The sequence below is a fragment of the Squalius cephalus genome (assembly GCF_949319135.1).
Source record: "Squalius cephalus genome assembly, chromosome: 23".
NCBI classification, from domain to species: domain Eukaryota; kingdom Metazoa; phylum Chordata; class Actinopteri; order Cypriniformes; family Leuciscidae; genus Squalius; species Squalius cephalus.
In genome coordinates, this window is record NC_137144.1 from 26913787 (window position 1) to 26941175 (window position 27389).

The following is a 27389-nucleotide window of genomic DNA, read 5'->3' on the forward strand; positions in this document are numbered from 1 at the left end:
ATAATGTAAACACACGGCAGATGTAGACCTGTGAAAGGATTATTGATATCTTAGATACTGTTGCCGTGGCAACGCATCAAATTTTAATATTCTTTTCGGATGCGTTTGAAACTCTTAGCATGCTTGAAATTGGATGAAACTCGACAGACACATAACACTTATTAGCCAGTAGACATGTGAAAAGTTTCAGAAACGGGCGTGGCAGGGGGGCTCAACAGCGCCCTCTTGAACAGGGTCTGAAAACTTGGTCCATATATCAAACACGCTTGCATGAATTAATATGAAACTCGGTACACATATAGATTTCATCGGGCTGAACAACTTTCCCTCTGTCAAGTTTCACGCCAGCCCAACAGGAAGTCGGCTATTATGGGTTGTTTGGAAAACGCTTGCTGTGGAATGCGATGTACTCCTCCTAGAGAATTCATTCAATCACCTCCAAACTCAGTCAGCATGAAGTCAAGACATTGAGAATGCTAAATTGCGGACGGATTTTTGATATCTCGAACGGTTTGGCCGTGGCGAGGAAACAAATTTATGGCGAGAAAAGAGAGGAGACGAAGTGTTATAACTTTTGCATACATTAACTGATCTTGATGAAACTTTAGCAGTGTGTTCGTGGTAAGAGGCAGATCAGATGGATGTAACTATCGTGAGTCAAAGTTATAGCGCCACCAACTGGCAGCAGGAAGTGTGTCACTTTCAACATGCGTTTGACAAAAGTGGGTGGGTTAGTTTTACCAACAGTTACAAAAATCAGTATATATATTGGTCTCACCGAGCCGGACAACTTTCTAATTTACAGTTATTAGCTCAGAGCAAAAGGAAGTCAGATATTTTGGTTTGAATGTGGATTTTTTGGATATTTCAGACTCTGAGTTTTTAGCTACTCTTCCTAACTGGTTTATTTTATTCACACCAAACTTTTTCAAAATGATGAAAATACATTAAAGATGCTAAATTGTGAACGGATATTAAACATCTCAAATGGTTTTGCTATAGTGAGGGACTAAAGTAAAGTAACACTTAAAGCCTCATCTTCTAAAAATGTAATTAAACCATTTATTTCTATATAAAAGTATAAAAATATCACAACTAAACCCATTTTATTCTTTTCTTTTCCAATTTAATAATTATTTATAAGTTTAAAAATAGTAATTGTACTATTTAGTCCCATAAAAGTCAAGTCATACATAGGGCTATACTGCCCTCTTGTGTTCAAAATCAGGTAGGCCTATTGTATCTACATAAAAATATACTAGGTTTGTGACGGTGAGAATATTTTACCACTGGTTAATCTATGTGTGACACCGCTGGGGGCTTTTGAATCGCCAACTTAAAAACGAAAGTAAAATATGCTCGTCCACACTGACATTGATAGTGGTTGAGCGAGCGTTTCAAATGAATTCCTATGGAAGTAGGAATTAACTGAAAAACATTCACTCTGTTCTGCTCGTTCCTCGCCGTGGATGCGCACCGTTATGAATGCCCGTGCAGCCATGAGCATTTTAGTTTAATTTTACAATTAGCGCCTTTCGGGGGGTGGATTGCTTGAAATTATTTTACAAAAGCACAATGTTGTGTTTTATTGCGACTGTACACACATATAAGTTAACACTTTGCAGTTTGAATGTCGTCCTGTATAATGACGGAGTATGTTTTTATGTGTCCACTGTTCAATCGCGCCCACGCCACACACACACACACACGGTTTACTATCTTTGTGGGGACTCTCCATAGACTTAATGGTTTTATACTGTACAAACTGTATATTCTATCTCCTCACACTAACCCTACCCCTAAACCTACCTATCCCAGAAAACTTTCTGCATTTTTACATTTCCAAAAAAAACTCATTCTGTATGATTTATAAGCTTGTTTACCCATGGGGACCTCTATTTAGGTCCCCACTGTGACATGAGTCCCCATGAGTCTGTGTGCATTCAGGTTGAAGTCCCCACCGGGATAGAAAAACATGAACACACATATACACACACACACACACACACACACACACACACACACACACACACACACACACACACAAACACACAAACACACATTCCAGTATTGCAATCTTGACATCGCAGCCTGTTCATTATAGCCTTAATAAAATATAATAATAAAATAGTTAACCTAACATATAAAAATTACACTGCTCTAAATAGTCAGTAGTACAATTCGTACATTCACAGTAAGCACCGCACCACTGTGATGTTTCAAGCACATTTTTGCGCGTGTGAAGAGGATGATTTTTTCCGTCGATATTGGAACACGAGTGAAGAACAAAGCCTATAATAAAGAATAGTTTAGCATCCAAATACATCGCAAATGCTGAAACATTTTGATTCTAATGAGAGGGTTACGTGAGCCCAACAGTGCTTACTTTCGTTTTTATTTTTACATTAAATTTAAAAGATTTGTTGTGGAATATTTTGAGTGTATCATAAAATCAGAATAAGGTAATAAGGTTTCTGTCTTATATATATATATATATATATATATATATATATATATATAAAAATATAGCTGCGAGCAGCGATGAAGGGCCAAAGCCGGTGGCACCGCCACCCCGGTGCCTTTAGGTAACTAAAGGCAACAGGGTTGCGGTGCCACCGGCTTGGGCCCGTAATCGCTGCTCGCAGCTATATTTTTTTTTATTTTTCTTCATTATTTTTTTTTTTGCCTTTTTGCCACTTTTGGGGCCCTTAACATGCTCAAAAACTCTTGAAACTTTGCACACAGGTCAGAACCCGCGGCCATCAGGGCCGGACTGAAGCTGGTACCCGGGCGTGGCAGGGGGGCTCGACAGCGCCCCCTGGAATGGGGTCCGAAATCTTGGTCCATATATCAAACACGCTTGCATGTAATAATATGAAACTCAGTACACATATAGATCTCATCGGGCCGCACAACTTTTGTGCTCTAAGTTTTACAAAAGCCCAACAGGAAGTTGGTTATTATACGTTGTTTGGAAAACGCATACAATGGAATGTGAAATACTCCTCCTAGGGAATTCATCCGATCGCCGCCAAACTCGGTGTGAATGAAGTCAAGACATTGACGATGAATTCTTGCGAACAGATTTTTGATATCTCGAACGGTTTGGCCGTGGCGATGAAACGAATTTATGGCGAATAATGGGACACAGGAAGTGTATTAAAACTTCTGCATACATTAACTGATCTTGCTGAAACTTCAGCAGTGTATTTGTTGTAAGAGGCCGATCACATGGATGTGACCTTTGTGAGTCAAAGTTATAGCGCCACCAACTGGCAACAGGAAGTGTGTCACTTTCAAAATGCTTTGAAATCACTTTCTTATTTTTACCCGATTTGCTTAAAACTTTATGTGTATAATGTAGACACACGGCAGATGTAGACCTGTGAAAGGATTATTGATATCTTAGATACTGTTGCCGTGGCAACGCATCAAACTTTAATATTCTTTTCGGATGCTTTTGAGACTCTTCACATGCTTGAAAATGCATGAAACTCGACAGACACATCACATTTATTATCCAGTAGACATGTGCAAAGTTTCAGAAACGGGCGTGGTGGAATGGCTCAGTAGCGCCACCTTTAGTCAAAAATGGAGGCTTAGTTTTTCCTAGAATCACAAAACTTGGTAGGTGTATTGTTCTCATCAAGCAGGACACATTTCTAATTTACAGTCATAACCTCAGACCCACAGGAAGTCAGATATTTTGGTTTGAATGTGGATTTTCTGGAGAATTTTCTCTCTCTCTGTGTGTGTCTGTGTGTGTGTGGGGGGGGGGGGATTTGTCTATTCCATTTAATCTTTGTTTTTCAAGGTTTCAGGGGCTTTTGGGGCCCTTAACATGCTCGAAAACTCTTGAAACTCTGCACACAGGTCAGAACCCACGGCCATCAGGGCCGGACTGAAGCTGGTACCCGGGCGTGGCAGGGGGGCTCGACAGCGCCCCCTGGAATGGGGTCCGAAATCTTGGTCCATATATCAAACACGCTTGCATGTAATAATATGAAACTCAGTACACATATAGATCTCATCGGGCCGAACAACTTTCGTGCTCTAAGTTTTACAAAAGCCCAACAGGAAGTCAGTTATTATACGTTGTTTGGAAAACGCATGCAATGGAATGTGAAATACTCCTCCTGGGGAATTCATCCAATCGCCTCCAAACTCGGTCAGCATGAAGTCAAGACATTGAGGATGAAAAATTGCCAGGGGATTTTTGATATCTCGAACGGTTTGGCCGTGGCGAGATAACTAATTTATGGCGAATAATGGAAACAGGAAGTGTGTTATAACTTCTGCATACATTAACTGATCTTGATAAAACTTCAGCAGTGTGTTCATTGTAAGAGGCCGATCACATTGATGTGACTATTGTGAGTCAGAGTTATAGCGCCACCAACTGGCAGCAGGAAGTGTGTCACTTTCAAAATGCTTTGAAATCACCGTCTTATTTTTACCCGATTTGCTTCAAACTTTATGTGTATAATTTAAACACATGGCAGATGTAGACCTGTGAAAGGATTATTGATATCTTAGATACTGTTGCCGTGGCAACGCATCAAACTTTAATATTCTTTTCGGATGCTTTTGAGACTCTTAGCATACTTGAAATTGGATGAAACTCAACAGATACATCACACTTATTAGCCAGTAGACATGTGAAAAGTTTCAGAAACGGGCGTGGCAGGGGGGCTCAACGGCGCCCCCTTAAACGGGGTCTGAAAACTTGGTCCATATATCAAACACGCTTGCATGAATTAATATGAAATTCGGTACACATATAGATCTCATCGGGCCGAACAACTTTCCCTCTGTCAAGTTTTACGCCAGCCCAACAGGAAGTCGGCTATTATGGGTTGTTTGGAAAACGCTTGCTGTGGAATGCGAAGTACTCCTCCTAGAGAATTCATCCAATCCCCACCAAACTCGGTGTGCATGAAGTCAAGACATTGAGGATTCTAAATTGCGGACGGATTTTTGATATCTCGAACGGTTTGGCCGTGGCGAGGAAACGAATTTATGGCGAGAAAAGAGAAACACGAAGTGGAATAACTTCTGCATACATTAACTGATCTTGATGAAACTTCAGCAGTGTGTTCGTGGTAAGAGGCCGATCAGATGGATGTAATTATTGTGAGTCAAAGTTATAGCGCCACCAACTGGCAGCAGGAAGTGTGTCACTTTCAACATGCTTTTGACAAAAGTGGGGGGGTTAGTTTTACCAACAGTTACAAAAATCATAATATATATTGGTCTCACCGAGCCAGACAACTTTCTAATTTACAGTTATTAGCTCAGAGCAAAAGGAAGTCAGATATTTTGGTTTGAATGTGGATTTTTTGGATATTTCAGACTCTGAGTTTTTAGCTACTCTTCCTAACTGGTTTATTTTATTCACACCAAACTTTTTCAAAATGATGAAAATGCATTAAAGATGCTAAATTGTGAACGGATATTAAACATCTCAAACGGTTTTGCTATAGTGAGGGACTAAAGTAATGTACAAAAAGGAAACTAAAAGCCTCATCTTCTAAAAATGTAATTAAAAACCATTTATTTCTATATAAAAGTATACAAATATCACAATTAAACCCATTTTATTCTTTTTTTTTTCAATTTAATAATTATTTATAAGTTTAAAAATAGTAATTGTACTATTTAGTACCATAAAAGTCAAGTCATACATAGGGCTATACTGCCCTCTTGTGTTCAAAATCAGGTAGGCCTATTGTATCTACATAAAAATATACTAGGTTTGTGACGGTGAGAATATTTTACCACCGGTTAATCGACGTGTGACACCGCTGGGGGCTTTTGAATCGCCAACTTAAAAACGAAAGTAAAATATGCTCGTCCGCACTGACATTGATAGTGGTTGAGCGAGCGTTTCAAATGAATTCCTATGGAAGTAGGAATTAACGGAAAAATGTTCACTCTGTTCTGCTCGTTCCTCGCCGTGGATGCGCACCGTTATGAATGCCCGTGCAGCCATGAGCATTTTAGTTTCATTTTAAAATTAGCGCCTTTCGGGGGGTGGATTGCTTGAAATTATTTTACAAAAGCACAATGTTGTGTTTTATTGCGACTGTACACAAATATAAGTTAACACTTTGCAGTTTGAATGTCGTCCTGTATAATAACGGAGTATGTTTTTATGTGTCCACTGTTCAATCGCGCCCACGCCACACACACACACACACACGGTTTACTATCTTTGTGGGGACTCTCCATAGACTTAATGGTTTTTATACTGTACAAACTGTATATTCTATCTCCTCACACTAACCCTACCCCTAAACCTACCTATCCCAGAAAACTTTCTGCATTTTTACATTTCCAAAAAAACTCATTCTGTATGATTTATAAGCTTGTTTACCCATGGGGACCTCTATTTAGGTCCCCATTGTGACACGAGTCCCCATGAGTCTGTGTGCATTCAGGTTGAAGTCCCCACCGGGATAGAAAAACATGAACACACATACACACACACACACACACACACACACACACACACACACACACACACACACACACAAACACACATTCCAGCATTGCAATCTTGACATCGCAGCCTGTTCATTATAGCCTTAATAAAATATAATAATAAAATAGTTAACCTAACATATAAAAATTACACTGCTCTAAATAGTCAGTAGTACAATTCGTACATTCACAGTAAGCACCGCTCCACTGTGATGTTTCAAGCTCATTTTTGCGCGTGTGAAGAGGATGATTTTTTCCGTCGATATTGGAACACGAGTGAAGAACAAAGCCTATAATAAAGAATAGTTTAGCATCCAAATACATTGCAAATGTTGAAACATTTTGATTCTAATGAGAGGGTTACGTGAGCCCAACACTGCTTACTTTCATTTTTATTTTTACATTAAATTTAAAGGATTTGTTGTGGAATATTTTGAGTGTATCATAAAATCAGAATAAGGTAAGTCAAGTAATATTTTCTGTCTTTTATATATATATATATAAATATAGCTGCAAGCAGCGATGAAGGGCCAAAGCCGGCGGTACCGCCACCCCGGTGCCTTTAGGTAACTAAAGGCACCGGGGTTGCGGTGCCACCGGCTTGGGCCCGTAATCGCTGCTCGCAGCTATATTTATTATTATTATTCTTCTCCGCATTTAATTGCATTTTTGAGGGCCTAAACATGCTCGAAAACTCACAAAACTTTGCACACGCGTCAGAACTGGCGAAAATTTACATCTGATATAGGTTTCAGAATAGGACGGGGCAAAATGGCTCGATAGCGCCACCTATAAAAGTTCAACGGAGTGCGCCTCCCGCAACGTTCCACGTACGTGCACGAAATTCGGTACATACATGTATTGACCTAATACCTACAAAAAAGTCTCTTGGAGCATAGCCCTAAACACAACAGGAAGTCAGCCATTTTCAACTTCCTCTCAGATTTTTGTGCAGTTTTTGCCATTTTCAGGCCTCGTACTTTAACGAACTCCTCCTACAGTTTTAATCTGATCATCTTCAAATTTGGTGAGTGTAATCTTAAGGCCTTTGCGACGTTAAATTGCGAAGATCTTGAGTTTTCGTCGAAGGGCGGGTCCTCGGCGGCCTGACAAATTTCGATGTTTCGCCATGAAACAGGAAGTTGCTGTAACTCAGGCATGGAATGTCCAATCTGCCCCAAACTTCACACGTTTGATAAGAGTTCTGTCCTGAACACATGACCATGCTCATATTCAGTTATAGTCATAGCGCCACCTGCTGGCAACAGGAAGTGACATGTTTAACACGTTGATGCCGTTCTAGCAACATGTTAAAAATGCCATTGAGTTCGAAACATGCTAGAAACATATTAAAACATGCTAGCAATACTTAGCTAAGTGCTAAAGCATGCTAATTCAATGAAACAGGACTTTGTTGTTACTCAAGAAGGCAATGTACAATCTACCCCAAACTTCACACGTTTGATAAGAGTTATCTCTTGAACACATGTCCATGCTCATATTTAGTTATAGTCATAGCGCCACCTGCTGGCAACAGGAAGTGACGTTTAACACTGTTCTTGACTCCTAATAACATATAAAAAAAATGCCAGTAGGTGCTAAACATCCTACCAACATACTAGAGACATGCTAAAACATACTAGCAAACACTTAGCTAAGTGCTAAAGAATGATATTACTGCAATTAAATATGAATTTGCTGTAACTCAGGCATGGAATGTCCAATCTGCCCCAAACTTCACACTTTTGATAAGCGTTCTGTTTTGAACACATGACCATGCTTATATTCAGTTACAGTCATAGCGCCACCTGCTGGCAACAGGAAGTGACATGTTTAACACGGTTATGGACTCCTAATAACATATAAAAAAGTGCCAGCAAGTGTTAAACATGCTAACAACATACTAGAAAAATGCTAAAACATGCTAGCAAACTCTTAGCTAAGTGCTAAAGCATGCTATTATTGCAATTAAATAGGAATTTGCTGTAACTCAGGCATGGAATGTCCAATCTGCCCCAAACTTCACACTTTTGATAAGAGTCATGGCCTGAACACACCTAGATGAGAATGTTCAGTTATAGTAATAGCGCCACCTACTGGCAACAGGAAGTGACATGTTTAACACGTTGATGTCGTTCTAGCAACATGTTAAAAATGCCATTGAGTTCTAAACATGCTAGAAACATGTTAAAACATGCTAACAATGCTTAGCTAAGTGCTAAAGAATGCTAATTCAATGAAACATGACTTTGTTGTTACTCAAGAAGGCAATGTCCAATTTGCACCAAACTTCACACGTTTGATAAGAGTTCTGTCCTGAACACACATCCATGCTCATATTCAGTTATAGTCATAACGCCACCTACTGGCAACAGAAACTGACATGGTTAACACAGTAATGCAGTACTAACCACATAATTATTGTGTACTAAGCATGCTAGAAACAGACTGAACATGCTAGCAACACTTAGCTGAGTCATGAAGCATGCTATTATCACCATTATACAAAACATTTTGTAACTGACTTTGACATACTCTTACTATATATACCTCCTTAAATGTACATTTCCCAACCATGCTCTGCCTTCCTAAAGCCACCGAGTGTTGATGGCACGGGTGCGAGGGCCCTTTCATCGCTGCTTGCAGCTTTAATTAGGGCCCGAGCACCGATGGTGAGAGGACCCTATTGTTTTTGCTCCGTTTATTATTATTATTCTTCTCCAAAGTGAATCGCTTTTTAGAGGGCCTAAACATGCTCGAAAACTCATGAAACTTTGCACACGCTTCAGAAGTGGTGAAAATTTACGTGTGATATGGTTTCCAAAATTGGTTGGGGCAAATTCGGTAAATTATTGCCCCCACATTTTGCCCCGGCTCCTGGTTTCACTTACAGGTATGAAATTTGGTACATACATGTAAAGACCCAATACCTACAAAAAAGTCTCTTGGAGCATAGCCCTAAACACAACAGGAAGTGAGCTATTTTGAACTTCCTCCTGGATTTTGGGCATTTTTCGTAATTTCCTGATGTTGTACTTTAACGAACTCCTCCTACAGATTTGATCTGATCCTCTTCAAATTTGGTGAGTGTAATCTGAAGGCCTTTGCGACGTTAAATTGCGAAGATCTTGAGTTTTCGTCGAAGGATGTGCCCTCGGGGGCCTGACAAATGTTCACCCAATTTCGGCCTTTTGGTGATATATGCATGATCAGATAAGTTCAATATTAATGTTGCTTGCAGTTCCGATGTTGCTAGGCAACCAAATACAGCCTGCAGTAACTTAGGCATACAATTTCCAATCTGTCCCAAACTTCACATGTTTGATAAGAGTCCTGTCCTGAACACATGACCATGCTCATATTTGGTTATAGGAATAGCGCCACCTGCTGGTAGCAGGAAGTGTGGCAAATACAAAACGTGCTCGAAAAATCATGAAACTTTGCACACGCTTCAGAAGTGGTGAAAATGTATGTGTGATGTGGTTTTCAAAATTGGGTGGGGCAAAATGGCTTAATTATTGCCCCTATATTTTGTCCCGGCTCTACGTTTCATGTACAGGTATGAAATTTGGTACATACATGTAATGACCCAATACCTACAAAAAAGTCTCTTGGAGCATAGCCCTAAACACAACAGGAAGTCAGCTATTTTGAACTTCCTCTCAGATTTTGTGCAGTTTTTGCCATTTCCTGATGTTGTATTTTAACGAACTCCTCCTACAGTTTTGATCTGATCCTCTTCAAATTTGGTGAGTGTAATCTTAAGGCATTTCCTAAAGGCGCCGGGTGGCGGTGGCAAGGGTGCGAGGGCCCTTTTCATCGCTGCTTGCAGCTTTAATTAGGGCCCGAGCACCGATGGTGAGAGGACCCTATTGTTTTTGCTCCGTTTATTAGGGCCCGAGCACCGATGGTGAGAGGACCCTATTGTTTTTGCTCCGTTTATTATTATTCTTCTTCTCCAAAGTGAATCGCTTTTTAGAGGGCCTAAACATGCTCGAAAACTCATGAAACTTTGCACACGCTTCAGAAGTGGTGAAAATTTACGTGTGATATGGTTTTCAGAATTGTGGGGGGCAAATTCGGTAAATTATTGCCCCCACATTTTGCCCCGGCTCCTGGTTTCACGTACAGGTATGAAATTTGGTACATACATGTAATGACCCAATACCTACAGAAAAGTCTCTTGGAGCATAGCCCTAAACACAACAGGAAGTGAGCTATTTTGAACTTCCTCCTGGATTTTGGGCATTTTTCGTAATTTCCTGATGTTGTACTTTAACGAACTCCTCCTACAGATTTGATCTGATACTCTTCAAATTTGGTGAGTGTAATCTTAAGGCCTTTGTGACGTTAAATTGCGAAGATCTAGAGTTTTCGTCGAAGGGTGTGCCCTCGGCGGCCTGACAAACATCTATCTATAAATTACAGGAACGTCTGTCTGTCTGTCTGTCTGTGTGTGTGTGTGTCTGTTCCTCGCATATCTCTCGAACCGTTAGTCCGATTGATTTCAAACTCGACAGGTGTCTTGCCACGGGCACGAGTAAGTGCAGTGCCAAGTTTGACATTGTTTGGATGAGAAATGCAAAAGATATCGTTAAATATATCATTTTTAGAAGGTTGTGGTTTAAAAATAAACATTCTGACATTAGAGAGTTGTATCGGTCAAAGAAGCCCCAAGAAGGCTGTGGTTTAAAAATAAACATTCTGACATAAACACTCAGTCAGCTACACTGTTTACTTCTGAATATTATAGTTTGGTTCCCGAACGTGATAAATCCATCTATCTATAAATTACAGAAACGTCCGTCTGTCTGTCTGTGTGTTATTCGCATATCTCTCGAATGTGAGATAACCACTAAATGTGTGAAAACCACTATTTTCTGTTTCAAACTTTCACATAGCATCTTTAGGTTATAACAACATTGAAAATCAAAATCTGGATTTGAATTTTTTAAGATTTATTATAAAAACGGATTATTTTTTCCCAAAAATGCAATAAATTCATGACTTTTTTTTTTTTTTTTAAATGCTATTAATCCATTGAATCAATATAAAGTTATTTTTGATCATATTGCCATCGCAAGAAATATCTCCTGAACTTTTTTGACGGCGATCAGCTCACAAAAACTGATTTTGCACGGGCACTTTGCACTGCTCCCTGAATCGAGGTGCTTATTCATTTGTGGATGTAAACTGAATCTGTAAGTCAGCTATGCTGTTAGTGTTTACTTCTGAATATTATATTTCATTCTGGTGCGCTTAACGTTGTCGCTACTGTGTAATAGTAGCCTATGCTATTCACCAACTAAACATATCCTATTCAATGCGTTCACAGTCTCTTTCACGGGCATCATTTGTAGTTGCCTATTCACAAACTGTTTGCTCAAGCATAGCGTTTTCTCGGAGTTCACTGTGTGCTTTTTACCATGCACAAATAAAAATGTCACTGAACTTTTGCTGTGTAATTGTAACAATAAGCACACACCAAACCAACAATTACTAAAAACACACACAAAAACTGATTTTGCACGGGCATTTTTTGCACTAGTTCACCCAATTTCGGCCTTTTGGTGATATATGCATGATCAGATAAGTTCAATATTAATGTTGCTTGCAGTTCTGATGTTGCTAGGCAACCACAGACAGCCTGCAGTAACTCAGGCATACAATTTTCAATCTGCCACAAACTTCACATGTTTGATAAGAGTCCTGTCCTGAACACATGCCAATGCTCATTATGATTATAGCAATAGCACCACCTGCTGGTAGCAGGAAGTGTGGCAAATACAAAACGTGCTCGAAAAATCATGAAACTTTGCACACGCTTCAGAAGTGGTGACAATTTACGTGTGATGTGGTTTTAAAAATTGGGTGGGGCAAAATGGCTTACTTATTGCCCCTACATTTTGCCCCGGCTCGACGTTTCACGTACAGGTATGAAATTTGGTACACACATGTAAAGACCCAATACCTACAAAAAAGTCTCTTGGAGCATAGCCCTAAACACAACAGGAAGTCAGTTATTTTGAACTTCCTGTCAGATTTTGGGCAGTTTTTGCCATTTCCTGATGTTGTACTTTAACAAACTCCTACAGTTTTGATCTGATCCTCTTCAAATTTGGTGAGTGTAATCTTAAGGCCTTTCCTAAAGGTGCCGGGTGGCGGTGGCAGGGGTGCGAGGGCCCTTTTCATCGCTGCTTGCAGCTTTAATTATTATTATTATTATTCTTCTCCAAAGTGAATCGCTTTTTAGAGGGCCTAAACATGCTCGAAAACTCATGAAACTTTGCACACGCTTCAGAAGTGGTGAAAATTTACGTGTGATATGGTTTTCAAAATTGGGTGGGGCAAATTCGGAAAATTATTGCCCCCACATTTTGCCCCGGCTCCTGGTTTCACTTACAGGTATGAAATTTGGTACATACATGTAATGACCCAATACCTACAAAAAAGTCTCTTGGAGCATAGCCCTAAACACAACAGGAAGTGAGCTATTTTGAACTTCCTCCTAGATTTTGGGCATTTTTCGTAATTTCCTGATGTTGTACTTTAACGAACTCCTCCTACAGTTTTGATCTGATCCTCTTCAAATTTGGTGAGTGTAATCTGAAGGCCTTTGCGACGTTAAATTGCGAAGATCTTGAGTTTTCGTCGAAGAGTGTGCCCTCGGCGGCCTGACAAACGTTCACCCAATTTCGGCCTTTTGGTGATATATGCATGATCAGATAAGTTCAATAATAATATTGCTTGCAGTTCCGATGTTGCTAGGCAACCACAGACAGCCTGCAGTAACTCAGCCATACATGTTTCAATCTGCCCCAAACTTCACATGTTTGATAAGAGTCCTGTCCTGAACACATGACCATGCTCATTATGGTTATAGCAATAGCGCCACCTGCTGGTAGCAGGAAGTGTGGCAAATACAAAACGTGCTCGAAAAATCATGAAACTTTGCACATGCTTCAGATGTGGTGAAAATTTACGTGTGATGTGGTTTTCAAAATTGGGTGGGGCAAAATGGCTTACTTATTGCCCCTATATTTTGCCCCGTCTCCTGGTTTCACGTACAGGTATGAAATTTGGTACATACATGTAAAGACCCAATACCTACAAAAAAGTCTCTTGGCGCGTAGCCCTAAACACAACAGGAAGTCAGCTATTTTGAACTTCCTCTCAGATTTTGGGCAGTTTTTGCCATTTCCTGATGTTGTACTTTAACAAACTCCTCCTACAGTTTTGATCTGATCCTCTTCAAATTTGGTGAGTGTAATCTTAAGGCATTTCCTAAAGGCGCCGGGTGGCGGTGGCAGGGGTGCGAGGGCCCTTTCATCGCTGCTTGCAGCTTTAATTATTATTATTATTATTCTTCTCCGCATTTAATTGCATTTTTGAGGGCCTAAACATGCTCGAAAACTCACAAAACTTTGCACACGCGTCAGAACTGGCGAAAATTTACATCTGATATAGGTTTCAGAATTGGACGGGGCAAAATGGCTCGATAGCGCCACCTATAAAAGTTCAACGGAGTGCGCCTCCCGCAACGTTCCACGTACGTGCACAAAATTCGGTACATACATGTAATGACCTAATACCTACAAAAAAGTCTCTTGGAGCATAGCCCTAAACACAACAGGAAGTCAGCCATTTTGAACTTCCTCTCAGATTTTTGTGCAGTTTTTGCCATTTTCAGGCCTCGTACTTTAACGAACTCCTCCTACAGTTTTAATCTGATCATCTTCAAATTTGGTGAGTGTAATCTTAAGGCCTTTGTGACGTTAAATTGCGAAGATCTTGAGTTTTCGTCGAAGGGCGGGTCCTCGGCGGCCTGACAAATTTCGATGTTTCGCCATGAAACAGGAAGTTGCTGTAACTCAGGCATGGAATGTCCAATCTGCCCCAAACTTCACACGTTTGATAAGCGTTCTGTCCTGAACACATGACCATGCTCATATTCAGTTATAGTCATAGCGCCACCTGCTGGCAACAGGAAGTGACATGTTTAACACTGTTATGGACTCCTAATAACATATAAAAAAGTGCCAGCAAGTGCTAAACATGCTAACAACATACTAGAAGCATGCTAAAACATGCTAGCAAACTCTTAGCTAAGTGCTAAAGCATGCTATTATTGCAATTAAATAGGAACTTGCTGTAACTCAGGCATGGAATGTCCAATCTGCCCCAAACTTCACACGTTTGATAAGAGTCATGGCCTGAACACATCTACATGAGAATATTCAGTTATAGTAATAGCGCCACCTGCTGTCAACAGGAAGTGACATGTTTAACACTGTTGTGGTCTCCTAATAACATATAAAAAAAGAGCCAGCAAGTGTTAAACAGGTTAGCAACATACTAGAAACATGCTAGCAAACACTTAGCTAAGTGCTAAAGCATGCTATTACTGCAATTAAATAGGAATTTGCTGTAACTCAGGCATGGAATGTCCAATCTACCCCAAACTTCACACGTTTGATAAGAATCATGGCCTGAACACATGTCTATGCTCAAATTCAGTTATAGTAATAGCGCCACCTACTGGCAACAGGAAGTGACATGTTTAACACGTTGATGCCGTTCTAGCAACATGTTAAAAATGCCATTGAGTTCTAAACATGCTAGAAACATATTAAAACATGCTAGCAATACTTACCTAAGTGCTAAAGCATGCTAATTCAATGAAACAGGACTTTGTTGTTACTCAAGAAGGCAATGTACAATCTACCCCAAACTTCACACGTTTGATAAGAGTTATCTCTTGAACACATGTCCATGCTCATATTTAGTTATAGTCATAGCGCCACCTGCTGGCAACAGGAAGTGACGTTTAACACTGTTCATGACTCCTAATAACATATAAAAAAATGCCAGTAGGTGCTAAACATCCTACCAACATACTAGAGAAATGCTAAAACATACTAGCAAACACTTAACTAAGTGCTAAAGAATGATATTACTGCAATTAAATATGAATTTGCTGTAACTCAGGCATGGAATGTCCAATCTGCCCCAAACTTCACACTTTTGATAAGCGTTCTGTCCTGAACACATGACCATGCTTATATTCAGTTACAGTCATAGCGTCACCTGCTGGCAACAGGAAGTGACATGTTTAACACTGTTATGGACTCCTAATAACATATAAAAAAGTGCCAGCAAGTGTTAAACATGCTAACAACATACTAGAAACATGCTAAAACATGCTAGCAAACTCTTAGCTAAGTGCTAAAGCATGCTATTATTGCAATTAAATAGGAATTTGCTGTAACTCAGGCATGGAATGTCCAATCTGCCCCAAACTTCACACTTTTAATAAGAGTCATGGCCTGAACACATCTACATGAGAATGTTCAGTTATAGTAATAGCGCCACCTACTGGCAACAGGAAGTGACATGTTTAACACATTGATGCCGTTCTAGCAACATGTTAAAAATGCCATTGAGTTCTAAACATGCTAGAAACATGTTAAAACATGCTAACAATGCTTAGCTAAGTGCTAAAGAATGCTAATTCAATGAAACATGACTTTGTTGTTACTCAAGAAGGCAATGTCCAATTTGCACCAAACTTCACACGTTTGATAAGAGTTCTGTCCTGAACACACATCCATGCTCATATTCAGTTATAGTCATAACGCCACCTACTGGCAACAGAAACTGACATGGTTAACACAGTAATGCAGTACTAACCACATAATTATTGTGTACTAAGCATGCTAGAAACAGACTAAACATGCTAGCAACACTTAGCTGAGTCATGAAGCATGCTATTATCACCATTATACAAAACATTTTGTAACTTACTTTGACATACTCTTACTATATATACCTCCTTAAATGTACATTTCCCAACCATGCTCTGTCTTCCTAAAGCCATTGAGTGTTGATGGCACGGGTGCGAGGGCCCTTTCATCGCTGCTTGCAGCTTTAATTTTAATTTAATTTTTACAACCTGGAAATCTATTTCTCACTCTTAAAAATAAAGGTTCTTGAAACTTCAAGGAACAGTTCTTAAAAGAACCATTTATAGTGTTAAAGATTCCGCACGGAACCATAATGCTGATAATTGTTATTCTTAAGTTTGTAGGAATAGAAAGAACTGTTTATGTTTATTTTGTGTACAACAGAGGAACATCTAAACCATATAATCCAGCCAAGACCACCAAACCTTGTTTGTATTTTTCAGCAGGAAACTACATGGAAATGATTAGGAAAACACAATGTGGTCTTCGTTTTCACAACACATCTCTTCATCATCGTCTCTCAGACACCGAACACTTACACGCATTACAATCCGCAATCATTTGTTCTGTTGTTCCAGTTTCACACGTGCGTCTGGAACACATTAAGGTCAAAGGTGGCAGGAGAGAATGTGAACATGTGAGTCTGATGTGAGAAGCTTGGGAGACTGTAACTCTTTCTCACACACACACTCACACACACACACAGACACACAAACAGATACGCACACACAGACACACGTACATACATACACACAAGCAAGCACACACGCAAAATGCACACACACACACAGACACACACACACAGATATGCACACACACACACAGACACACACAAGCAAGCACACACGCAAAATGCACACACACACACAAGCAAGCACATACGCAAAATGCACACACACACACACACACACACACACACACACACACACACACACACACAAGCAAGCACATATACGCAAAATGCACACACACACACACACACACACACACACACACACACACACACAGATACGCACGCAGACACACACACACACACAGACAAACACACACACACACACACACACACACACACACACAAGCAAGCACACACGCAAGCACACATACACACACACACACACACACACACACACACACACACACTCTCTCTCTCTCTCTCACTCACACACACACACACACACACACACACATTCACACACTCTCTAACACACACACACACACACACACACCGCAGCTGTCTCGTCTCTGGACTCTCGGACTGGAAAGGAGGAAAGTTGGTTAATTCTGGAGAGAGAACACGCATCCTTAAACAGGAAACAAACAGGAAACTCTCCAGCTATTATGGGATGTTTGGAAAGGATCCTAGTAGGGAATCTGCATTGTGATGAAGAGCCTGGCGTTGCATTTGCACAAACACGTACAAAGAAGAAACATGATAGAGTCATTAGTCCACTTATAGTTTTCTATCAGGTGCTTGAAATGGAGCAGAAGTTGATCTTTCATCAAAACACTGGAACAATATTCCATCAGTTCAAATATCTCTCTGAAAGCGTTTCAGTCACGCTTGTACAACAATAAAATGCTAATAAAAGCCAGTTAAAGCTGAATGTGGTGTAAAGTTGCATTTGAATGGCAGCGCGAGGACCGGCTCGGTTGCTAAAAACACATTTGTCGCCACAGATCCAGAACCAACATTTCTTGAAGGTTTGATTTATTGTATTTGGCACACAGATACACCGAGACATTTATGAGAGGTGCAACACATTAAAACTTTCATAAACGCATTTCAATATCGACTTTAACAAAACCTGAACGCACACAAACTAAACTCGGTAACACTTTACAATAACGTTCATTAGTTAGCATAATTAACTACATTAGTTAGCATGAACTAATAATGAACTGCACGTATACAGCATTAATTAATCTTTGTTAATGTTAATTTCAACATTTACTAATACTTTATCAAAATCTTGTTAGCATTAGTTAATGCAACGTGAACTGTTGACGAAAACGTTAACAAAGATAATGCAACACATGTATTGCTCATGGTTAGTTCATGTTAGTTAATATATTAAATAATGTTAACTAATAAACCTTATTGTAATGTGCCACCCAAAATTTTAATAATATATTCTGTTATAGCTGTGCATTTATTCATAACTTTAATATATACATAAACAGCCTGTAATATCTAAGCATATACATTAAAACACCTGAAAAGAGTCCTAAACCTGACAGATAAACAGTAAAGACATGCATGTGAAAACATATTTATAAGCGCAATCTGATACGGGTCATGCCCGGAAGGTTTCATGCCGCCAAAGTGACGTTAATATTTCATAAAGCAGACGGTTTCCTATGGTTTATTTAGTGCAACATTCATTTTTTTTCTGGAAAGTGCTATATTCTGCGTGCTGTGACTGTGAACCCCCGCTGGTTTGACTCTGGCAGCAGGTGTCTGGTTTACTTTGGCACGAGGGTCTCGTAGTCTGGGCCAACACACACCGAGCGCCGGGCTTAAGTAGACGCTTATCTCAGGAAATGCCTCGCAGGACTCATTGTGCCGAAGTCCCTGAGGAGATTTACTGCGTTTTCCATGTTCCCACTGTTTCCATAACAGACATATAAGCAACACGGTGCGAGAGGTGCCGATATTGAGAGTTGTTAAGCATGACATGCGGCGGCGTGAATATACGCGCATTATACTGTAACACAACCTCAAGTAAAATGTTTCAATGCAATAAACAACTATAAGAGTTGAAAGAGTCTCTTCTGCTCATCAAGGCTAGACTTATTTGATCAAAAATACAGTAAAAATTGTGAAATTATTACAATGTAAAACGGCTGTTTTCTAAGTGTAATTTATTCCTGTGATCAAAGCTGAATGTTCAGCATCATTACTCCAGTCTTCAGTGTCACATGATCCTTCAGAAATCATTATAATATGATGATTTGAAACATTTCTGATTATTGTCAGTTGAAAACAGTTTTGCTGCTTCATATTTTGTGGAAACCGTGATACTTTTAATTTGTCAAGATTCTTTGATGGATTTAAAGTTCAAAAGAACAGCATTTATTTTAAATATATATATATATATTTTAATAAAATGGCTTTTCTGTCACTTTAGATCAATTTAATATGTCCTTTCTGAATAAAATATGTTTTTTTTTTTTTTTTTTTTAAATGGTAGTGTATTAGCCTGGTTAAAACCTCAGTAGTATTCTCAGTAGTAACTGAGTTATGGTCTGGCAAAGCTTCATTAATAACTCATTTCCAAAGGGGCGTCACCAACGGACGTCACTCAAATGCCTCTGGGCGCAATTGGATAGACCTAAAACCAATCAGAGCGATCGTCATTGTGTAAAGCCATATGCTGCGTCCCAATTCGCCTAAGTTACACTACGCCATAAAAGTATGTACTCTTTTTGTGAAGAAAAGGTATTTACTTTTGAATGTGTAGCAAAAAAGTAGGCAAGCTTTGGGACATACTACTTCGTCATCTTTATCGGACGAATCTGTCACGTGCATCCTGTCATGTAAACTGCCCTGTCAATCATCTTGTCACAGTTAAAATCCTCTATTAAATCTAATTTAATTTCCTACCGTTTCGGAGAGAAATGTAGTAGCACGTTCATCTGCCAGTGGGTCTTTCATGGAGACTGTCCTCATGTGTTTGCAATTTGAATATAATAATGCATTTAAAAGTTGAACGGACGTCGCTCAAATGCCTCTGGGCGCAATTGGATAGACCTAAAACCAATCAGAGCGATCGTCATTGTGTAAAGCCCGCCTCAACGTTTCTGATTGGTGCCTCGATTTCTCGCCCATGGACATGGGTTTGAATGAGCTCTTTGCCAGACTACTTCTCGAGCAAATCTGAATTTGCTGGAAGTTGTCTGGGTATTCCCAGGCTAGTAGTGTATCACAGTTTCCACAAAAATATGAAGCGGCAAATCCTCAAATTTGAGTGATTTCTGAAGGATCATGTGACTCTGAAGACTGGAGTAATGATGCTGAAAATGTCAGATTTGATCACAGGAATAAATTACACTTTACTGTATATTCACATAGAAAACAGCTGATTTACATTGTAATAATATTTCAGAATTTTTACTGTATTTTTGATCAAATAAACGCAGCCTTGATGAGCAGAAGAGACTGCTTACGAAAACATTAAAAACATCTAAATTATTTCAAACTTCTCTCTGACGACAGCAATGAAGACTTCACCTGAAGTAGTAGAGAAAAAGACAGACTTCAGAAAGTTTCCGAAGAGATCTCAACAATGTCTCAAACTGCAATAAAAAGTCAAATATTTCTCATCAAAAGATCCGAGCTGCTCTCCATAATCATCTCACAGCTCTGTACTCTTACTGGATGACTCTGTTTTAGATTTAAAGGGGTCATCGGATGCCTGTTTTCCACAAGTTGGTGTGATGTGGTTTGTAATATACTTTGTTTAGAATTCCTCAATGGTTGTGTGAAACAACAGCCTTTTACCTCCTCAAAAACAGCTCTGTTCACAGTGACCCGTTTCGGTGCATGTCTCTTTAAATGATAATGAGCAACTGAGCAACCCCCCCCACCTCTCTTCCATAGGGGGTGTTGACACAAGACACGTAAAGTGATGCCTTGGCGTACAGTATACAAATGGCTGAGGGCGGAAATATGCTAATATTGGAAATATGCTAATACGGAAAATATGCTAATAAGGGAAAATATGCTAATAAGGGACAGTCCGTGGGCGGAGCATGAGCATTATGACATCATAGTGCTCAGAAAGTCCAAACGGCTTGATTGTTGAGAGTGTTTAGGCTTTTTGAGGATTAAAAAAAGGAGTGAATGGATTTTTGTCTTTGTATGGTGGTTGTGTCCACACACTGCAAACACACATTTATAAGCAAACACCATATAAAAGAGAATTTTGCATCCGATGACCCCTTTAAGAGAAACATTTGATGCTTAAATGAAGCTTGTGTATTTCCACTCATCCAGAGCTCGACCCGTCTCGTGAGAGTCTGCGAGAGTCTCACCAAAGTGCTGATCAATAAAGATCAATAAAGTCAAAAACATTATCGAACTATCCATAAAGGGGCATCACGTCCCGGCCGAAGCCTGAGCCGGAGCCGATCGGACAGATTTAGGGGACTGATCGAGATCTCTCCAGGTTCCCGAGCTGCACGTGGGGCTTCGGTTGGTGAATCTGGTGAGCAGTGTGTTTCTCCGCAAGCTGCTGTCCGAATCCTCTTTCCTGAAGCTCTGCTGGATTTGATGGGAGCAGGGGAAGCAGTGTGTGAAGTCGTGCAGGAGATGTCCGCTGAAAACCATGTAAATCCACGGGTTACAGCAGCTGTTCAGACTGGCCAGCAGCGCAGAGAGCGTGACCGCCGTGTTCTCTGAGTCTACACACACATGAACACACACACCAGCGTTTATTCAGACGCCTGCAACACTTCTCACATTATCACAGAACTCAGTTGATATTTGACTGGTTTTGTCCGTCCTTCTGTTAGACTGTCTCACACATGAATTATGTTGAATATCTGTCAGCTGTTAAATTTAACTACACAATTAGATAATACCAGTTTAGCTCAACCAGTGACCAAGCAATGCTTCATTTTGTTCAGTCTGTGTGTAAGAAGAGCATTAGCAATTAAAGAAAACACACTTCAGCAAAACATGATCAGCTCAAAGTGTCTGGATCATTTTTGGTCCCAAATTTGTATACGTTTTACTGGTAGTCATTGTATGAAGAATTTTTGGGTATAATATGTCAGTTTACTTAAAATACTTAAACCTATAGTCTCCTGCACCCACTAGTAAAAATAAATAAATAATAAAAATTCATAAAAAAAGTGATATCTGGTGTCTGAATAATTTTTGGTTTGACTGTATTAACAAATCGTTTAATACACACGATGTCCTTTTAATGTTAATAATCAAAATAATCCTTTCCACAAGTAACACGGTTCATTAGTCTCTCTGTTGGCAAGCAACATAACAATGGCAATTCATATAGAATGTAACACTGTATCAACACTTTAGAACATGCATCGTCCAATCAGATTCTAAAGTCACTGCATTGGCCAATCAGCATCCAGGAGCGGAACTATATGCTTTATACAATAGTTATATTACACAGTGTCATTTTTATTTTTCCAAGAGTCAAAGAGATCTGCAGATTTAAAATTGTGCATATATATATATATATATATATATATATATATATATAAATAAAGTTTTTTTTCATTTAGTTTTTAGTCATTTTTAATCAGGTGTTATGCCTACTGCATTGCCAGATATTAGTACAAATAAATATGGCTAAACTAATAACTTGTTTTTCGACTGAAGCCATTTGTCTCAAACTATTAGGTGAAGATGGGGTGAAATTGGGTTAAATAAATATCCCATTACCTCATGTGGACTGACAGATTTACACATCATAAAGCCTCTGCAGATGTTCTGCTTGGACGCGCTATTCTGGACTCATGACTTCATTTCTCAAATGATCACTATAATCATATCAGAGAGACTATATTTAACGCATTATCACTTCTTTCCATAAGCAGCCATTTGTTGCTCATTCAATTTAAGCTTCACAAAGATGCTGTGATTTTAAATGCGCTGGCACACATTTTATTATATTAAAACAATACAATATATATGCACTTTTTATTAATTTTTGGTTAAAATTTATTTAAATGTGCAGGGGACATTTTAATTGTTATCACATTAATGCCTCATGATTACAATATATGTTTTCTATTTAAATTTGATACAGAAAATAAACGATTCTGAAAAGAGACATTTGCTGCCTTACATTTTTATGTACAATCAACTTTGGATGTTTAAGTCATTTAAACTTAAATAGCATTAACCTGGCTTAAAAAAATGAGTTGAATCTTATATAACATATATTTTTAGTTGCTTAACTTATTTTGATCAGTTCAAGCAATGTAAAAACATATTGTCATAACTTATTGAACATTACACTTTTTACAGTGATGTGTTTATCAGATATATATATTTATAAGTTATAATTTTAATAATATATATGTGTTCAGCATATTTAGGGTCATATCAGCACAACTGCACATTTTCACTTTGTACCATGCAATCCAGTATATGCAAATATGAAACATGAACAAAATAATTACATTTTCTTTGTTAATTCTACATATTTAATGATATTCAAGTAATTGTAATGTGCAGCATTATACAACATAACATTTATTCTTAAATTAAATATATTAAAATCAAATGAAAGTAATTATAAAGTGTTACCCTGCATATTTAATAGTTAAAATACAAATATGTATGGAAATAAAATGTGCATTACATTTTTAACTCTTTGAATGCATTAATCTGTTAATCTGCATTATGTAATATTTTTGTTTGTTCATTAAATATGATATTTTAATGCTATGGACGCGATTATAGCACAAACACATGTGGAGCACATACTTTGCACACGGGAAACATGTGGTTTTGCAACAGTTTCCACATGTGGAAAACATGTTTTCTGCCTGCATATTTCATACTAAAAATGCATTGATGTTTCCCATCATGAAGGTTTTCACTCACCAGCCCAGCTGAAGTTCTCGTCCCACACCGACCACATCTGCACGGTGAAGAACGGCGCCCAGCAGATGATATACGCGAGGACGATGACAAAGGTCATCTTGACGGTGCGTAACTTCGCTCTGGAGATCGTGGTGACGCTGCTCACGGAGTTCTTCCCGATCAGCCCGTTCTTGTGCGCGCCATCACTCGGAGTCTTCTTGGTCTTATATCTGATGTTCATCCTGATGCTGTGGCATATGAATCCGTAGCAGGTCATTAGTATGATCACGGGGATGAGGAATATCCCAGCCGTGATCCAGGTGATGTACGCGCGGGGTCCCCAGGGCTGGATGAAGTGGCCCCAGCAGTCGAGCACCTCAGACCCGTTCTGGAACTCACTGAGGGAGAAGATGAAGTACTGAGGGGTGCTGAGGACCAGGCTGCTGATCCACGTGCCCCCGATCATGATGTGGGACCTCCGGGTGGACTGCTGGAGGGTTTTCAGAGGGTGGCAGATGGCGATGTATCGATCTAGAGTCATCATAACCATCATATATGTGGACGCGAACATGCCCATCACCTGCAGGTGCTTCACGATCCGGCACAGAAAGTCCGGCCCGTAGAAACGGAAGGTTATTTCCCAGCACAGCTGTGGAAGGACCTGGAAAAACGCGACCACGAGGTCTGCCAGGCTCAGGTGTTTGATGAACAGGTGCATTCGCGAGATTTTCTTCTTGGTGTTGTGAATGGCCACCAGGACGCTGCAGTTCCCGATCACGGCGACCGCGAAGGTGACGCTGAGGACCGCGATCTCGATTTTGGCGACCTCTTCATCGCGTCCGTACGGGTCTGATAAGTTAACCGGGTGCGATGTGTTGCTCGGTTGTCCCATTGTAAGGCTCGTCAAAAACGACAGAAGTCCAACGCGTTAAAATGTGCGCGCTTTCCGTGCGTAAATGGAAACGCCGGTGTCCCGTTGCGCGCTACTCTTAAAAATTACTGATTAAATATCTGTGTTAATAACCAGAATGATGGATATTTAAATCCCACAAGGGTTGAATCATTAGTTATCCCCATTTTGCGTTTGCCCGAGGCTCTTACAGGTCATTAGTAGTTTATCTAACGCCCGCGCAACCCTGATCCTCAAGTGTCTCTCCTCGACTGTCTCCTCGACTGTCTGTGCTTCTGCTCAATGCCTTTTAAACCCGCCTCAGATTTCAGACACGCGGAGCCAAACCCACCGGTGTTCAACAGCTCAAGTCAGTCCTATAGTTCAAGAACATACAGATATAACCCTCCGCCCACCGGACCCTGGAGAAAACACCCCTCTGCTTTATGTGAAGATCCGCCTTGACACATTCCCACACAGAGCAGAACCATACATATTCTCACACTGTAACACCTGATGTAACACATCTTTCACTCTAAAATAAAATAAAATAAAATAATAGATATATTTTATTTAAAAAAAATTAATATAGATAGATAGATAGACAAACAGATGAATAGATAGACAAAAAGATGAATAGATAGATAGATAAACTGATAGATAGATAGATAAACTGATAGATAGATAGATAGATAGATAGATAGATAGATAGATAGATAGACAGATGAATATATATATATATATATACATATATATATATATAGATAGATAGATAGATAGATAGATAGATAGACAGACAAACAGATGAATAGATATATATATATATATAGATAGATAGATAGATTGATAGATAGATAGATAGATGATAGATAGATAGATAGATAGATAGATAGATAGACAAACAGATGAATAGATAGATAGATAGATAGATAGATAGATAGACAAACAGATGAATAGATAGATAGATAGATAGATAGATAGATAGATAGACAAACAGATGAATAGATAGATAGATAGATAGATAGATAGATAGACAAACAGATGAATAGATAGATAGATAGATAGATAGATAGATAGATAGACAAACAGATGAATAGATAGATAGATAGATAGATAGATAGATAGATAGATAGATAGATAGACAAACAGATGAATAGATAGATAGATAGATAGATAGATATAGATAGATAGATAGATATAGATAGATAGATAGATAGATAGATAGATAGACAAACAGATGAATAGATAGATAGATAGATAGATAGACAAACAGATGAATAGATAGATAGATAGATAGATAGATAGATAGATAGATTTGACTTTTTTACAAATCACAACTCATTATAGCTTGTGAGTTTTACTGAACAAAAGAGCAACATCTAGCCAATGAAATGTTTTCGAGCTGAGCAGAACTGTCACGTTTGTGTTTGTGTTTCCTCTGTTCATTATGTTCAGTTTCCAGCCACTCCTCCTTCATCAGTTCATCCCAAGCTTGTTTGTTACTATGGTTTCTGTCACTGAGTTCGTTTGTCCCAGCTGTGTCTCGTTCCCCTCATCCGCTCGGCGTATTTAAAGGGATATTTCACTGCTGGAAAGATGAATGTGTATTTAAAATAGGTCATTTATGTAGAAGAAATGTGAAATTATTTTTGAATTTGGAGCTTTCTAGACTGAGAAAAGCCAGAAAATGTATTTTTGGCTTATGTGGATGAAAGACAACAACTCCCAGAATGCACTTGCTTCGCTGCCCTACGAGGCCACACCCAAGCCACGCCTACCGGTAAGAGCGCGCAGTTTAAAAGATCAAGGCTATAGGCTACTAGTGAGTCTCTGTGACGCCTCGAGTCTGCCTGGGATTTCGAGATCGCCCAAAATGTCCGGGATTCGGCTTTTGCGTTCTACAGTCGCCATTCATCATGTTTACTGTAGCGAGCAGGACGAGACTGAGGGGCGCGGGAGAACGGCGCGAGGCCGGTGGCGTCATTACTGATGAGCGCCTGTGAGACGCACCGGTCTCGTATCTCTCACGGAGGAGCGGGAATTTTCTTAGCAATGTTAAAACGCACATCAACCGATCACTTGTTTAGCGTTCATGCAAACACTACATTCAGATTCACCAATCGGAATGAATTCAGTTCGATTGAAACAAAAGGTGTGCATGTAAACAATGAATGGCGACTGCAGAAAGCAAAAGGACATTTTGGACGATCTCGACGGCCTGACATGTCGGGGAAAAAGAGGATGGTAACCCCTAGTACTCAGCTTTCTCCACAGAACAAGAGCCTGCTAGCTTAGCTTCCAAAGAAAGACGGCTGACAGTGTGTACATTCTGTGAGTGAGATCCCACCCTCTATGGGCGGGTTGAACACATGCGGGACAGCGCCTCCTACTGGCTGTAGTCTCTCGCCTCTGGCCAAAAAATACTCCGATGACGCAAAATGACGATTTTTTGCGTCATCTGAGGTTTTTTTCCAGACAAAAAATACATAAATCTCTCGTCTCAGGGGGATATGAGGGTGGAAAGCACGGTAATTTGAAAATACTACAGGTTTTCTACTAATACAAAGCTTAAAGGGATAGTTCACCCAAAAATGTAAATTCTGTCAATAATTACTCTCCCTCATGTTGTTCCAACCCCGTAAGACCTTCATTCATCTTCGGAACACAAATTAAGATATTTTTTATTAAATCTGAGAGCTGTCTCACTCCT

At 39.5% G+C, this 27389-nt stretch overlaps 1 protein-coding gene across 3 annotated transcripts in view; it reads right to left on the reverse strand.

The window, feature by feature from the left end:
* The window catches only part of avpr1aa (arginine vasopressin receptor 1Aa), a 675329-nt gene extending 650277 nt beyond the window's left edge, over positions 1-25052 (reverse strand). The window contains exons 1-3 of one of the 3 annotated variants that reach the window (XR_013819825.1): positions 23812-24965; positions 20387-21629; positions 17734-18998 (exon numbers count right to left, since the gene is read on the reverse strand). Coding sequence is in view for 1 of the 3 variants with exons in the window: in XM_079858960.1 (XP_079715086.1) it covers positions 21325-21629; positions 23812-24682 (1176 nt within the window). In the remaining 2 variants the exon portion in view is untranslated. Of the gene's footprint in view, positions 1-17733; positions 21630-23811 lie in introns of those variants that run through there. The other 2 variants (XR_013819824.1, XM_079858960.1) reach the window with 2 other exon arrangements.
* Between the last annotated feature and the right edge of the window lie 2337 nt (positions 25053-27389).